At 40.6% G+C, this 14,695-nt stretch overlaps 3 protein-coding genes across 5 annotated transcripts; 2 read left to right on the forward strand and 1 right to left on the reverse strand.

Annotated features, from left to right (window-relative positions):
* Position 1: 1 nt before the first annotated feature.
* Positions 2–4,136, reverse strand: pqbp1 (polyglutamine binding protein 1). The gene is made up of 7 exons (XM_075475117.1): positions 3,505–4,136; positions 2,746–2,813; positions 2,536–2,647; positions 2,165–2,265; positions 1,811–2,011; positions 1,676–1,733; positions 2–375 (listed from the first exon to the last, which is right to left on the reverse strand). Exons 2-7 carry the CDS (start codon positions 2,810–2,812, stop codon positions 225–227), a joined length of 690 nt encoding a protein of 229 aa, XP_075331232.1. The 5' UTR covers position 2,813; positions 3,505–4,136; the 3' UTR covers positions 2–224.
* timm17b (translocase of inner mitochondrial membrane 17 homolog B (yeast)) lies at positions 3,574–9,230 on the forward strand. 3 transcript variants are annotated; one of them, XM_075475120.1, is made up of 7 exons: positions 3,612–3,651; positions 4,680–4,762; positions 5,232–5,331; positions 5,413–5,476; positions 5,859–5,987; positions 6,089–6,199; positions 7,841–9,230. In XM_075475120.1, the coding sequence occupies exons 3-7, from the start codon at positions 5,272–5,274 to the stop codon at positions 7,921–7,923; spliced, it is 447 nt and encodes a 148-aa protein (XP_075331235.1). In that variant the 5' UTR covers positions 3,612–3,651; positions 4,680–4,762; positions 5,232–5,271; the 3' UTR covers positions 7,924–9,230. The 3 variants fall into 3 exon arrangements, with proteins under 3 accessions (XP_075331233.1, XP_075331234.1, XP_075331235.1); XM_075475119.1 differs by lacking the exon at positions 4,680–4,762 and having other exon boundaries at positions 3,577–3,651; XM_075475118.1 differs by lacking the exon at positions 4,680–4,762 and having other exon boundaries at positions 3,574–3,651; positions 5,232–5,476.
* A 3,068-nt stretch (positions 9,231–12,298) lies between these two features.
* On the forward strand, positions 12,299–14,684 carry LOC142390418 (voltage-dependent L-type calcium channel subunit alpha-1D-like). Its single transcript, XM_075475832.1, has 4 exons — positions 12,299–12,398; positions 14,209–14,348; positions 14,447–14,592; positions 14,680–14,684. The coding sequence occupies exons 1-4, from the start codon at positions 12,342–12,344 to the stop codon at positions 14,682–14,684; spliced, it is 348 nt and encodes a 115-aa protein (XP_075331947.1). The 5' UTR covers positions 12,299–12,341.
* Positions 14,685–14,695: the final 11 nt, after the last annotated feature.

Raw genomic sequence — 14,695 nt, forward strand, 5'->3', positions numbered from 1 at the left:
CTCTTTTTCCACAGTAATTGTGAATTTTATTGTGTTCACCGATGGTTTTAGTAGCAACAAGAAGGTCAATCTTTAGCTAATATAAAACATATTTACAACACGAATAAGAAAAAACTGAAGGCCCAAAGGCCCAGCACTCGGTTCTTCAAAATGCACACATCCAACGACGAAAAGAGGATGTTTGAGATGTGAGCAGAAGGACGAGCAAGTCTTGGCTGGTGTGCCTACTCCTTGGGTTGTTGGTTAGCTGCGTTAGCCCGAAGCACAGCTCCTGGACTGGGATACGGCCGCTGCTGAAACAGAGGCCCCGCTGCTGTGGTGTCTGCACCCGTTTTTGCTTCGTTGCGTTTGGGCAGACCACTTGACCATGAGCCTCTGAAAGATAAATTTGTGTCTTTTAATTCACTGTTTCGTTTTGAAGAACAGTCTCATCGCTTTCAGAGGAACTGCTGATTTGTTTTTGTTTTTTTGTTTTTTTTACACATCAAATCGGTTTGCAAGCAACTAGCCTGCCTGTGAAAACAGCTGAACGATGCCTTATGTGGCTGTGAGGCTTTGTCATGTAACCCTGGGCTGCTGAATTTGCCTTGACTTGACATCAATTATGGAGAGCTTGTGTCTGCAGGAGTGGAGTATCAAAAGACTCAAGTCAGACACTTTTTACAAAAAAAGAAATGACCCTCTGCATCAGATTGTTTTGTAAAATGAATGCTACAAAATCGAGAGGGACAACTTTGGAGTCCATCAGTTGTTTTACAGATAACTGAAAATTAAAGCCTCTGGTATTGTGTTTGTACCCGAGTGTAAAGATTGCATCCCCTATGGTTAAGATAATGGATCTGAAATTCTTTGAATTAAAATGTGCCATAAATTATGTCCCCAAAGCAATTTAGGGTAATATTCTGGTAATACAGTGTTTCCGCCCAGTGCAACCAGATGACAGCAACTGCAGGGTTTGACTCAGAAAACTGCAGCCACCTTGCTCCCACGAGGTTCCACTTATCATGTGATCTGGCACCAGCTTTGCAGTGCCAGCAATAGTCTGAACAAAGTTTCCAAGCAGAATGTATTACGTTACATTTGTGCTGCAAAGCTCTGCATTAAATTAAAAGGGCCTTTAAATGTCAGCTAAGTCTTGAAGACCATTTACTTATAAAAGAAAGCCTATGAGAGTAGAGATTAAACAGGCTTGTCATAAAAGGATAAGGCTTGTCATAAAAAAGGATTTTTTTTTTTTTTTTTTAAAGGATAGCTTTCTTAGATACGAGCCACACTGCACTACACAAGGATCCTGGGAATAGTGGCGGTAGCTTTTCTGAATGGAGTGTAGACATTTTTAGGATTAGATATTACATCTGTGTTTTTCCTGTCATGACGAGCCAAAATTTTTTCTGTGTTAACACAAATGAAAATAATCAGTTATGTGGCCATTCCCCCATTGACTTATATACTTTTTTTATATATATCTTATTTATGTTTACTTCTCTGTTATTTCTAATGAAAAAATATCTTCTGTGGACAAAAGGAGTCTTTCAAGCGTGACCTGAATGAATGGTTAAAAAGTCTGAATATTTCTCTTTTTGTGTCTCTCAGGTCCCCCCACCTTAGAACTGCAAATTGTCTGGCAAGTTTAGAAAGTTAAATCAAAAACTCATTGATGCTGCTAATACTGCACCTTGGAGCATCAGAGTAGGCGCTTGGATCCATGGGGTCCATTTCATCATCTTTTCTTCCTGAAAACAAAGTGAACGTTTAACTGTGCAAAAAGCTTCATTGAAAGCCTGTAGAACGAGACGAATGTGAGCATCACCTCTTTTGTTCTTGCCGTACGGAACAATGTCTTCTCTCCTCTGTTTTCTCCTGTCTCTGTCCCTCCCGTCTTCCCTCTCTCTGTCCCTGTCCCGATCCCTCTCCCGCTCTCTTTCGCGCTCTCTCTCCCTTTCCCGCTCTCGCTCTCGTTCTCTCTCCAGTTTCTCAGACGGTCTCTCCGGTCTTTCGTCTCCTACGTCGGCTAATCAAAGAAAGTCGAAAAGACAGAAAAAGAATCAAGGCAACGGTTAGGAAATTAACAACACGTAAATTCTGCCTCAAACAAACTGCGTTCAGAGATTGTCTCACAAATAATATTCAGATCTGCAGTGATGAGGCTTAATAAAAATGCTACCTTTCATTTTCTTGGCAGCTTTTGTTATCACTGCAGTCGGGTCATTCGGGGATAGCCAAGCAACCAGATCCGTCTCCACATTCCAGTAATAAGGAAGACCGCTGTGGATGGCAGGAAAAAGAAATTAAAACGGTTTTAATCTGCTGCCTTACATAAACTTCTGATCAATCACTATAACATTTATGTGAAAAATGTCTGCAGGAATTTATTTGACGATTTAAATAATTAGACACATCTCTGTATGGCAGGAGTTTGAGTAGACTTAAACTGTGGTTGTGCAGCCATCAAAGATAATGACACAGCAGTCGAGCGGCTCAGTTTATATGTGGGAAGACCCAAAGTGTTAAGTCATACATCAACAGCGTACGTACCAAGCAGTATCGAACACTTTGTACCAGTTTGGTGGTAGACTCTCTATTCTTGAGGCTTCATAATCTACATTGTTGTCATCATAATCTTCAGCAATTATCTCCTCATCTCCATCTGTTTTAATTGAGAGAAAAAAGTACCAACACACGTAAAATGTCAGATGACAAATGCTAAAAGGCAATTGTCCCGGCATGTAAAACGTGGCTAACTACCTTGATCTGAGGGTTTAACGATCCCTCTCTTGGCCAAACGGGCCAGCAGTGCTGCAGGTAGAGGCATCCTGAAATTCAGAGGAGTGAGGAGAACACCGTCACGCAACCAGGAAAAAAACAGTGTTACCCAATCATCCAAATACAGTCAGTAAATTGATACTGGATTGGCCAATATACTATATATATATATATATATATATATATATATATATATATATATATAACATGCACAACTGATAACAGCAGAATAAAATCTTCTCTGGCTGCAAACAAATTTCTCCTTTTACTTCAACTGTGAATATGAAGCAGCAATCACAAATACAATATGATCCCTGGGCGACCTTACTGTGACTCTTTTTAAAGTCATCTAAAATGTGAAAAGATTCCATTTTCAGGGTTTAGGCAGGATGTCTGAGTGATAGTCTTACACGTTGCTTTTGTGCCCCAGAGACACGTAAAGGAAACGACACCTGGTTACAGCATTATTATTATTATTTCAGAAGCCTGGGCTCGGTCCATTTTTACTTTATTAAGGGAAGCTGGACATTCAACACTTTACACACAGTCTCACTGAGTACAACATTCCATTTAGCTCTAAAAAGAGGAAACACATTGCATGCCCGCCCCGGGTAGCTTCGTAGCAACAGCTGAAAGATTAAAGCAACAAGCACACCAACTGTGTAACTAGAAAACAGCATCCAGAAAAAAACACCTGCATTGTCTTTGAATATCAAGAATTGAAAAGAATTTCATCTTTACCCGTGCTCACGATTTCCTTTCCTTTAATCGTCGAGCAGAGAGAAAGACAGCACTTTCCAAAGAAAGGCACGCGGCGCACAATGATGACGTTGCAGCGTCCGCTTGACGACAACAAACAAACATGGAGGAATATGCCCGTGAACCTTGGTAAGAATAAAGTTTAGAATGTGTTGTCTTTCACCGCTGAATTGAAATAACTGACTTCAGCTCCAGCGTTGCCGTTTATAGAATTTAGATTTAATCTGTTAGTGAGAGGGAACGGACAGATATTTTGGGAAACCCAGGTAGCGACGTGTGGGGTCACGGACATAAAAAGGTAAAGCTGTTGTCGGGCTTTAAGCTCCACAGACACATGCGAGCAGGTAACCTTTAACACTATACCACGTGTACGTGAACATGTCGCTGTTTTAAAATGAAAGTTGAAGGTCTGTTAAACGGAACGTCATGCTGTGTACCTTTAAAAGCTGACGAAATGTCATATACGAGCTATATTAGTAATTCAAAAAGCATGACTTATTTATATGAAATATTCCGTGTTAATGACTTATTTACGTCAATTTTTTTAATTCGATGCAGTTTGAGTTTAAGGTAAGAACAACTAGCCTGGCTGACGCGTCCACATCTCGATGCCTTTGCAGTGTGAATGAAATCGCGCGCAAAGCAGCATGGGAATTCCCAGGCTAAAGAACAACTGCATCTTGTTTTTTTGTTTTGTTTTTGATTTTTTTAAACTGTTAAACAGTTAATTACCCGCCACGTTTTACCACGGAGCCTTACTGTTGCAGTGGGTAAGAAATGACCAAAAATTACATCATGTCGATGGGAACAAATGCTGCTTCAAGAGCTGTATCGTTTGGCGTTGGTGGTGCCTTGCCCCCTGCCCCAACATTTTGTAAATGTTTTGCTCACACCAAAAAAGAAAAAGAAAAAAAAGTGGTGTGAGCAACAGTATTGGTAATATATGTTGTATTAAATGAATGGGGTCTGAGTGCATTGTATTCTTTTTTCTAAATTCACATTTTACACAGTGTCCAAACTTATAGATTTAAAAAAAAAATGTCTCTGTATTACCAATAAGTAAAAGGGATGTACTTTCATCACCCCGATCCTGTGCATCTGTTTCCATTTTAAGGTCTTTCATTATGTTTTTTTTTTTAATTCCAAATCTGTTTTAGGTTTCATCATTTACACTGGCGCATCTTTCAGGCGGAGGAGTTTAAATTTGGTTGGACTGTGACCTAATGGCAGTGACGTAAATGTTAGTAAGCCAAGAGGCACGAGTATGGGTACTCTATTCAAGGCATAGTATTCTGTATCGACGCAGCTAACTTACCTGTGTTACTCTAAGAATAATGTGTGGCTCCTAGTGAATTGATGATTTCAAGTACGCTTCCCACAGGCAATACAAAAGACAGGAGGAAGTACTTAAGCTAAAGATGAAGCGTGAATCAGAACAAGGACCTCAGCAATGGGGGTCTTTACCACAGCCTTTGGCTGGGGTTGTGTAATTGATTGGACTATATTATTTAGCTGATCTTAGGTTACAGTTATACTGTACAGAAGTATGCATTTAATCATCTTTTGGCCCTGGACTAAGCTAGATCCTGATATGAAGGTATCTGCATAGTTTGCATTTTCTGGGGCAGGTTACCACTTTGTCAGTGTTTTCTTCACACGCAGTGTATATGCATACATCTCCATCTGTGTTCTCTGCGTAATTCCTGCAGCCCCTGGAGGATAGTGGACGATTGTGGTGGAGCTTTCACGATGGGTGCTATCGGAGGAGGAGTGTTCCAGGCGATCAAGGGCTTTCGAAACGCCCCTGCTGTGAGTTCAAAACATAATCGTTTGCTCTCTGATTCATCAAGCTTCTCAGGGCAAAAGTTCAACTATGTCCTAATATTTCAGGGTGTCGGACACAGACTGAAAGGAAGTGCAAATGCGGTGAGAATAAGAGCTCCACAGATTGGAGGTGAGGATGTCTTGCTTTGTTGGCCATGAACTAATTCTTTTGTTGCAGATGTGGCATTTATTTGAATCAGTCTGTAATACAGCGTTGCTTGTGCATATTAGAATATTCAGTGCAGCCAGGTTATTTATTTTAATTAGCCAGCCTAATTATTTTACAAAATCATTTTATTTTCCCAAAACTAAATGTCAAACATTCTATCTGTTTATTTATTTATTTATTTTTTCAATTTTTTTATTTTTATTTAAATGTATTATTATTGCCAGGTTGGGGTATAATGTTCATGTTTAAATCAATGAAAAATCCTAATAAAGATGTGTTTAAAAAAAATTAAAATAAATAAAAAGTCAAAAGTTCAGTCACCCACAATGGTGTTTATTTGAAGGAAGCTTTGCTGTATGGGGAGGGCTCTTCTCTACAATCGACTGTGGTTTAGTTCGCCTGAGAGGGAAAGAGGACCCTTGGAACTCCATAACAAGTGGTGCACTCACTGGGGCCATCCTAGCAGCACGCAGTAAGATGGAGCCCAATAGCTCTCTGTACTAGATACCACTGTCCTGTGTCAATGAACTGAATAACTGGTTATGATTGACTGAATGTTGTGTTTTTCTTCAGATGGGCCATTAACCATGATGGGCTCTGCCATGATGGGGGGGATTTTGCTCGCCCTCATTGAGGGTTTTGGTATTCTGCTCACCAGATACACAGCACAACAGTTTCAGAATCGTAAGTGAACTCACTGAGTTCTGTAAACTATGTTTGTGTCACATGAATACATACTGTACATATACATGTATAAAAAAAGAAAGGTGCCAAGTTCATGTATTTATAAAGCCAAACATGACATATTACAATTTTTGCCCAAAACACTCTACGTAGTGTTTTTTTCATTTTTCCATCTTAACCTCCCAAAAAAGTAGCACTTTCAAAACAAAATGGCCGTCTGAAAACTGAAAACCAACTGATAACTCCTACTATGTTTTCTTCCATGGAGTGTTCTGTTTTTCTTTACCGTATGACATTCTTTTGCTGCCCCTTTCTGCACTGCACTGGAAAGCTATGTCTTCTTGCGCAGACTTGGACTTTACATCCTCTGCAACCTTGGAAGTAATCGTTTGGGTGTGTTCAGATGCTATTTTTGTTCAGATGCAGGCGGCCTTTCGTCTACACCGGTGTTTCATGTCAGTTTGTATAAGACCTCTAAGACGGTATTCTGGTTGACCGCTAGTTCAGTCACTCACCCACTATAGAGTTCACTATATAAGGATTCATTAAGGGATTGAGCCAGAGGTCAGGATGACAATGAGGATTGTTTATGTGTCACATAAACAAACTCCTGGCAGCATAGGTACGATTTAATTATATTATATAATATAATGATCCTCAATACACCAATAATGAATTAAAATGACCCACAAAATGCATTTAAATATGTCAGAACAAAGCAAATGTAGGTTAACTCTTTTTAGAGTCACGTTGGACCCATTGTTGTAGCTGGCACTCAGATACTTAAACAGCAAGCTGCATTACGACTTTCAAATCCGGTTCCTGCACTGCTGCTAATTTCTTCAAATCCTGCATGTCGGGCACAAAAAGAGTGCAGCCACTTCACGGCAGAGAAATCTGAGAGGTATTTTTTTAAATTTCCTCTCCAGGCATCTAAGTGGATAAGAAAATCTCAATAAATAGCTGTAAACATTCGCGGCAATGCACAACGGTCTATTTCCAGCAACGCTGTGTGCCGCTTCCTTTGCTTGCTTGCGGTGTGCTTTTTGACCAGTTTTTAGCACACTATTTAGTTGAAGGAGAACTTTCAGTTTAAATTTACGACGTCGCTCTTTTATACCCAGTCCCAACACCCTCACCTCTTACTAGTTAATCCGCTGTGTGTAGAAATGTTCCAGAGCGTTGCCACCTTACGTGAAATATTTTTGTCGTCATTTGCATCTCCTGCAACTTGTTTTGAGTGCGTTGCTGGATTTGTTCATATTTTTAAAACGCAATCAGTCAGAATGCTGAAAAAAAAAAATGTGTTTGTACTCTTTTTAATAAAGGCTAAAGTATACAAAGGAATTACTCACATAGTCGTTTTAGTTGCATTTTCCAAGACTTCTCAACCTTTTTTTTTTTTTTCAAAACTGGTTGGTAAAGCTTGGTAATAGTTGCTTCATAGATTTCAGACATTAAATTGTATTTCTTTCCTTTTTTTTTGTTCCATCTCATCTGTATCGTTGTCTTTTGTGAATTGCAAGAGATTAACTGAGGATTGGTTTCCGGATCAAAAAAAAAAAAGGATTACTGCAGCAGAATACCTAAACAATATGACAGAAATTAACCATTTTGTTTCTCGTTTCTTCTTTTCTTCAGCTATTCCCTTTGCAGATGACCCCAGTCAGCTACCTCCAAAGGACGGAGATCAGCAGCAGAGATCAAAGTGGCTGTTTCAGTAGAGAGCATTAAGGATTTAGGCCAACTGTGGACACAGTGAGTCATACCACAGCGTTATGGGAAAGCCAACTCTGCTATCAGGGTGATCTGGAGATGGGGAGACCGGTTCCTCCGTTGGTGACAAGTAGTTGCACTTTGTTCTTGTTCCTCAGCGACAAATTATTGTGATTATTCTTATTCTTATTTTAGCGTTTATGAGTGAATGTTTATGTGTGAGCTTCTGACACACCTCATGTTTGCACCATCAGAATCTCGTGCGTCTCGTTCCGTGTCGTTTCAGTCGTTAAATTTGGAATTCTGGAAATTGTGTGGCATGGATTTGATTATTCAACATAAAAGCGACATCCATGTGTTCCCAAGAGTTTTGGGAAATATGCTCATTTGTTTTACTGCTGGTGATAAGGGGACTACATCGGGACCACTCTCGCGAACGTGTGGTAAATCTGTAGCCAAGGAAACATGATTAATTGGGGATCTGCTTGTAAAGCTTGCTAATTAACATGCAAAAATTAGAAGGGGATGCATCAGTTGTCCATTTTACGAAGGGTGAGGTGTTTGAACCGCAGGGGTTTTTTTCCACATAGCTCGCCTCAAGAAAGCAAATAAGTGTAACTCCCTTCATCTGTCACCTTTGATTTACTCTTGAACCACCAAACATTTTATACTCAGACACGCAGATTGAATAAACAGTGAAGCCAGTGTTTTTAAAAAAAGAAAATGATTGCACATGTTTGCTTAGCAGGTTCTATCGTAAAGAGTGTGGCGGTCTTAGAAAATGTTTGTTTTTGTGTCTTTAAATGTCAGCTGTGACAATCAGCGTTAAGGTGTGTATGTTTTTGAATGATGCACGCATCCTGAGATGATTCAGCAAAACCTCATTCCATTCATTCTCTTGCACTTTCTCTTTGTCAGCCATTGCTTGGCGTTTGAAACTGTGAATCTTTGCCGGATATTTGACATTTTACACATTAGTATAGATGAGAAAAGAAAAACGCATCATGTCTCCGGTGAGGAAAAATAAGGATGTTTCAAGAAGTTATGGCTTGAGTTAGTTTAGTTAGCTGGTTATTGAGCTTTATTTTCCTCCTGAGTTGCTGCTCATTCCATCCAGTGATCCAGCACTTTTAAAACTCAAAAGTCCTGCTCGCTAAAAACAATCAATCCCGCCGCAGCCAGGACGTGGTTGAACACAGTCCAGTAGTTTACAATCAAAGTGTGTATATAGAGAATGTTTATTTTATCATAACCTATTTATTGTGCAAATGTTGATAAAGACAATAAAGTTATGAGATGTTACTCAATAATTAAATTGGTGTCCTACTTTTTGTAAAGCGGAAAGTTGCGCTTCAGAGATCTGTTTTTGCTTTAAGGTTGAGTGCTGCCCAGCGACTGCAAGATGTTTTCCTCCTGAATGTTTCATGTTGCCTTCTTTTCTCACGAGGCTGCTTACTTTGATGAGGTTGCCTCGCGTAATTGCTGGAAAAAAACTGACAAGCTCAAAAGCATCACATTGCCGTCACCCTGCCTGACCATCGGAGGGGTTTTCTTGGGGATAAATAAGCATTTATCCCCACACAAAATCCCTGTCCCCGCATCCAAGCAACTCCCATCTTCTTTTTCATCTGGCAGCAGAATTGATGACAAAGAGCCTCCCTCTTTTTCCAGGCGAACTTTAGCTTACGCAAGCTTTTGTGTGATTGTCTTTAAGAATTTGAGTCCTCTGGGGTAGGTGTCCACAAAGGCCAGCCCCATGTGTTCAGTTCTTTGACATGATGTTATCCCTGAACTTTGCACAATCTTTGGAAAACAGGACTACATAAAGATTCTATAGGAAAACATCAGACAGTCCGAGGAATAAGCTGGTCATGTGCAACAATAATCCCCCCCCCCCGCCACTGATCCGCAGCACACAGCCAAATCGATCGAGTTTCAACATTCTGGATGGACCCCCAAAGAGCTCAGACCTCAATCCCATCCAGAATCTGAGCAGGGTACAAAATACCAATGATGTGAAGGATGCTTTTCAGCCCTAAAAGGCAAAAGAAAACAGTGCAGACATGCAAAGCTTGTTAGCAATAATATTTACTGCTGGGAATGCAAATAAAGAGTTTACCACATTACTGTGAAAAAATAAAAACTGTGATTTTTCCTGATGGATTATAAGACCTGTTACCACTTCAGCCCAGTTTGTGTGTCATTTGGCATACCTCACCATTCCTTAAGAATGGCTGGTTGACAGCCACCCTCTCTGGAAACACTTCTTTTTTTTCTGATGATGCTTTAGAGATGGTCTCCATGTAGATGGATCAACCGAGGGGCCAGAATGCTACACAGCTCAGTGTTACGTGACTTAACACACGAAAAACACATTTCTCTAAAAATGGTCAGGTACAAGGACCACAACGAAAATGAGTGAAAACGCAGCCAATGTTCAAAGAACTGGGGAACTAGTTAGTCATCAAACTCACTTTAAAAGACTACACTTTAACACGTCATTTTAGGCCAAAAATCGAGAACATTTTGGTTCTATAAAAACGCACTGCTTATTAGAATTTGGTGTGGGATCTGATCTTTGTCTGACTCAACTGTATAACCATGAGATTAAATCACAGATATGTTACGTGCGCCCCCCGCCGACGCCCCGGCTGTACTGCACTACGTTTCTGCCTCTGTCCAAGGTCCTGAAACAGGTCCCCCTATCTTGCAACTATCGTCTTCATTTGAACACTACTTCTAAGTTGTGCTCTCTTCATAAACAATGATATTGCCGCAAAGTCTCAGAGACGTACCCGGTTTCTCCTCCTCCACCTTCCTCCTGAAAGATTTCCACTGTCATCCTTTTAACCGGCTCAACTACTTTAATCCCGGCGCCTGACCACCGCGAGTAGGGGCGCTCGTTTGTTTTAATAACTCTCACCGTTATGTGCCAGCGTGGATAAAAGCAATTTCAGATCACTCAGTGGAAGAAGTTTCCAGAAAGCGGATTTAATTGGATTGCCGGGCTACAGGCGGGCGGTGAGGAGAATGGCCCGCGGCTTCTCAGCTGCACCGGCTGCTCTGCATGTGCATATGAAATGACGGGCCGCAGTTGGACACTTTTTCACCTCTAGAAAGTTCTAGCTTCGGGCGCTGAATTTTTCGTCTGTGATCCCGAACGCATCACTGATCGTTTGAGGAGTTGATGGTGCGTTTTCTCAGGTGACTTCGTGGTGTGGAACTACGGAAATGGACGCGGCAAATAAAGGTAATGTGCCTGAGCTTCTGTTTGCACACAACACAGTAAGAATATGGCCGTTCAGTCACAGTAAAAAAAAAAAAGAAAATACATCAGTATATCTGGCACGTAGGTCACTTTAATAGGACAAGTGTTTGTTACCAAATAAAGTGAAAAAATGAAATAAGTTGAAATTGCACAGCTGTCGTCATATCTGAGGAGATCTTTTTAGGACAGTTTCTCCTGTCTGCCCGTATTATTTGTCATCTTCTCTGGTGTTTGGTCAATATTAATATGACAAAAGTGCCTGTAGATATATCTTTGTGCAGGGCAGTATCAACAGGTGTTCAAAGGCCTACTTTGGGATAGTGCAGGGCTAAGTGCCATGCTGCTCCAACTAAAGAAGTAGGTCACATCTGGTCTTATAATATGAGGCCTGCAGGATAGAATACCTGCCTGTTACAAGCAAATCCTTTCTTTAAAGTGTTTGAACATAACGTGGACTGATACGTGCATTGTAACATAAAGTAGATGTGAGAAACTAACTAAAGCAGGGACACATAGCTGTTTAAAGTCTTACAGTAAAGGCAATCAAGAGAAGAAGAAACCCTGTCCTCTACTAATGAACCCATTTCAACATACTGTAAAATGCCCCGATGAAACATAAACAGTACTCAGAAATGCAGTCATCTTCAGTTCGTCATGAAATGGCCATATTTTGGATGTCATGTTGGCAGTGTTTGAAAACAGCATTATTGTATTTGTGATCTTTTTTTGGACAGATGCCCCTCCCGGGGGCGACGCAGGCAAAACGGACACCCTGGGGTCAACTGGCTCAGCCAGGAAAAGGGGAGGGGGGGCCAAGAAGGCAATGCAGGCAAACAAGTCTGCCCTCAGGGCCCCCCGAGCGCTTTGCTGCCTCACTCTGAGCAACCCAATCCGCATGGCTGCACTGGCTTTGGTGGAGTGGAAATATCCTTTTTTGTTTCCCCTCTCAGTTGCATGTGCTGGGACATGCTCTGTGGTATGTGTATGTTTACACAAGTTATTCTGCATTCACTGCAAACACGTGGCATGTAAATGAGAACATGTAGGCATCTTAATACTGTGATGCAACTTTTCCTGAGCTCTGTTGGAGCCTTAACTCCTCTCTCCAAGCCCTTTGATATTTTCATCCTTCTTGCCATTTTTGCCAACTGTGTGGCCATGGGCGTCACAAAGCCATACCCAGATGATGACTCCAATGCCACCAATCACCAACTTGTGAGTTTCCTGTAGACATATATGTAAAGTAGTTGAATTTAAACTGTTTCTTTTTGTCATTTTGAAAGTAGGAAAGCAGTCCATGACACTCCCATGTTGACATTCTAGAAGATAACTTGGCTGAAACATCAAGTTAAGGACACGTGCATAAAACTCTGCCCGGGTAACAAATCTTTATAGATTGACAAATAAGAACTATGCTCATATATTATGAACTCTAAATGATTTGGATCCTTTGATACAGAAACGTCAAAGAAAAAGCTAAACAAACCATGATGAAGTCACAAAATACAAATATTTATTAATTCAGGTTCTACTTATTCCTTCAAATGTGTGGGTAAATGTATGCAGTCTTATAACACTTGGCTTGAACGTTAGATCGTCCACATACAGAAACACATGAGAAGAACAGCTTGCAGAAAGATAGTACGAGAGGACTAGGACAGAAAATATCAAATGAAGTATGAACTTCAAACAGATGTGGATGCTTTGATCACACTGCTTTCTTTGCCAGATGTCTGAAAGAGTGCTCTGTCTTTGAAAATATCAACTCAGCCCCACGCTCTTTTTTTTTCCGAGGCTTGACACTCACCGAGCACGTGGTATCTTGTCATGTTATTCTGAGATCACTGACACATCATTAGGTCTATTGTTTCCTAAATTGTTATACAAGTTTACAAAATTGTAGTATTGTTGTTTTGTGAAGACACCAAAAATGAGCCTTTCCCTTTTTTTTCTTCTCTTGGAACAGTCAGTGGGTATGTTAAGGAAACCAGGTAGAATAAGTGAGAAAATGGTATTCTCTGCTGGGCAGTTGGTGTTTGAGGACAAAAGTTGCTCTGTGACCTCAGCTACTGTGGGTGAACCTGTCAGGGATCATGACTTACTTAAACTCCAACCATCTGCTTCATCTCACTTCCCCGCTCTCTGTGCCTCTCAATGCTTCTCTTTTTCTGTTCTTTAATTTTTTAATCAAAGTGCCTGGTGCTAAAATTGAAATCAAATTATTTTGAAGGAACAAGTCAATCTAACTAAACAACAGATTAATATGTAGAAATTATATTTACATATATATGTGTGTGTGTATATGGAAGTCAAACTGTTAATATCATTACATTGTTTGTAAAAGTCATTTCATAGTTTGATTTGCGTAAAAGTTACTGAATATATGAGTTGGGTGACTTCAGGTGACTTCAGGTGTGTGTCTTTAAGAGTAGCGAGCACACCCGTACAAACACGCGCACACACCATCTTGCAGCAGGATACATGTTTAGCAGATCCCTTTATTGGATTTCGCAGAGGAGGTAAGCTGACAGTATTAGATCTATTGCAGGGACTTTGTTTCTCTCATCATCTTGTTTGGATCAGGTTTTGGTGAATGTGAGTGAAATCGTGAAAGCCAGTTCTCTTGTATTAAACCACATCATTCCTGGATTATTGTGTCAGCCTGAGGTAAAGTCCCAGAGACAGTGATTAGCAGGATAAAGCTGAAGGTTACAGAAAACGGATCTGGCGACAGACCTATGTGTGTTGGGCAGTCGGTTAAGAGGTTAGAAAGCCAACGCCATTAACTCTTAATGATTATACAAATCCCCTATTTCATCAGCCCAAGAAAAAAGTCAGTTGCTACGTGTGATAAATAGCAATAATACTTTCTAAATGTCAGCATTACCCGAACAAAAGCTTGACATTTTCTTTACATTTTTTCCATTTTTTTTTTTTTCCTTTGAGATGCACTCACTGACTTTACAAAAAAGGTCTTTCCGAAATTGCCGAACCCTTCCTACGCAAACTTTTCTTTTGTCCTCAGGAACAAGTCGAGTACGTCTTCCTCGTCATCTTCACCATCGAGACCTTCACAAAAATTCTCGCCTACGGCTTAGTCATGCACCCCAGCGCCTACATACGCAGCGGATGGAACTTGCTTGATTTTGTCATCGTCATTGTTGGGTATTTCAGTGTTTCACAAAGTTCCACTTTCCATCTAAAGATGTTCTATCATCACTAACAAGATGTTAAGTGCAGCAGCTATTTTCTTGTCTGCGCAGGTTGTTCAGTGTGATAGCGGAGGGCATGACAGACCATAAGCCAGGAGAGGCCCATCATGCTGCAGGAAAGCCTGGAGGCCTGGATGTGAAAGCTCTCAGAGCGTTCAGGGTGCTGCGACCGCTTCGACTTGTATCTGGAGTGCCAAGTGCGTTTTTTTTTTTTTTTAGCAATTGTTGTTTGCTTTGAGTGTGTTTCCTTTCTTGTTCTTAATCCCACATGCACCACTGAAAAGTGTGACAAGTAAGTGT

This window comes from Odontesthes bonariensis, chromosome 10 (genome assembly GCF_027942865.1).
Source record: "Odontesthes bonariensis isolate fOdoBon6 chromosome 10, fOdoBon6.hap1, whole genome shotgun sequence".
In the NCBI taxonomy this organism is placed as follows: domain Eukaryota; kingdom Metazoa; phylum Chordata; class Actinopteri; order Atheriniformes; family Atherinopsidae; genus Odontesthes; species Odontesthes bonariensis.

Bases quoted from the DNA above. Each gene is read 5' to 3' on its own strand.
- LOC142390418 (XM_075475832.1), top strand. From the start codon at position 12,342: ATGGGCGTCACAAAGCCATACCCAGATGATGACTCCAATGCCACCAAT. The intron at 12,399-14,208 runs GTGAGTTTCCTG...TTTTGTCCTCAG, and splicing joins ATGCCACCAATCACCAACTT to GAACAAGTCGAGTACGTCTT. The intron at 14,349-14,446 runs GTATTTCAGTGT...TTGTCTGCGCAG, and splicing joins TTTGTCATCGTCATTGTTGG to GTTGTTCAGTGTGATAGCGG.
- timm17b (XM_075475118.1), top strand. From the start codon at position 3,626: ATGGAGGAATATGCCCGTGAACCTTG. The intron at 3,652-5,231 runs GTAAGAATAAAG...TAATTCCTGCAG, and splicing joins GAATATGCCCGTGAACCTTG to CCCCTGGAGGATAGTGGACG. The intron at 6,200-7,840 runs GTAAGTGAACTC...TCTTTTCTTCAG, and splicing joins AGCACAACAGTTTCAGAATC to CTATTCCCTTTGCAGATGAC.
- pqbp1 (XM_075475117.1), bottom strand. From the start codon at position 2,812: ATGCCTCTACCTGCAGCACTGCTGGCCCGTTTGGCCAAGAGAGGGATC. The intron at 2,266-2,535 runs GTACGTACGCTG...TGCCATCCACAG, and splicing joins AAAGTGTTCGATACTGCTTG to CGGTCTTCCTTATTACTGGA. The intron at 376-1,675 runs GTGCAGTATTAG...TTTATCTTTCAG, and splicing joins GCCTACTCTGATGCTCCAAG to AGGCTCATGGTCAAGTGGTC.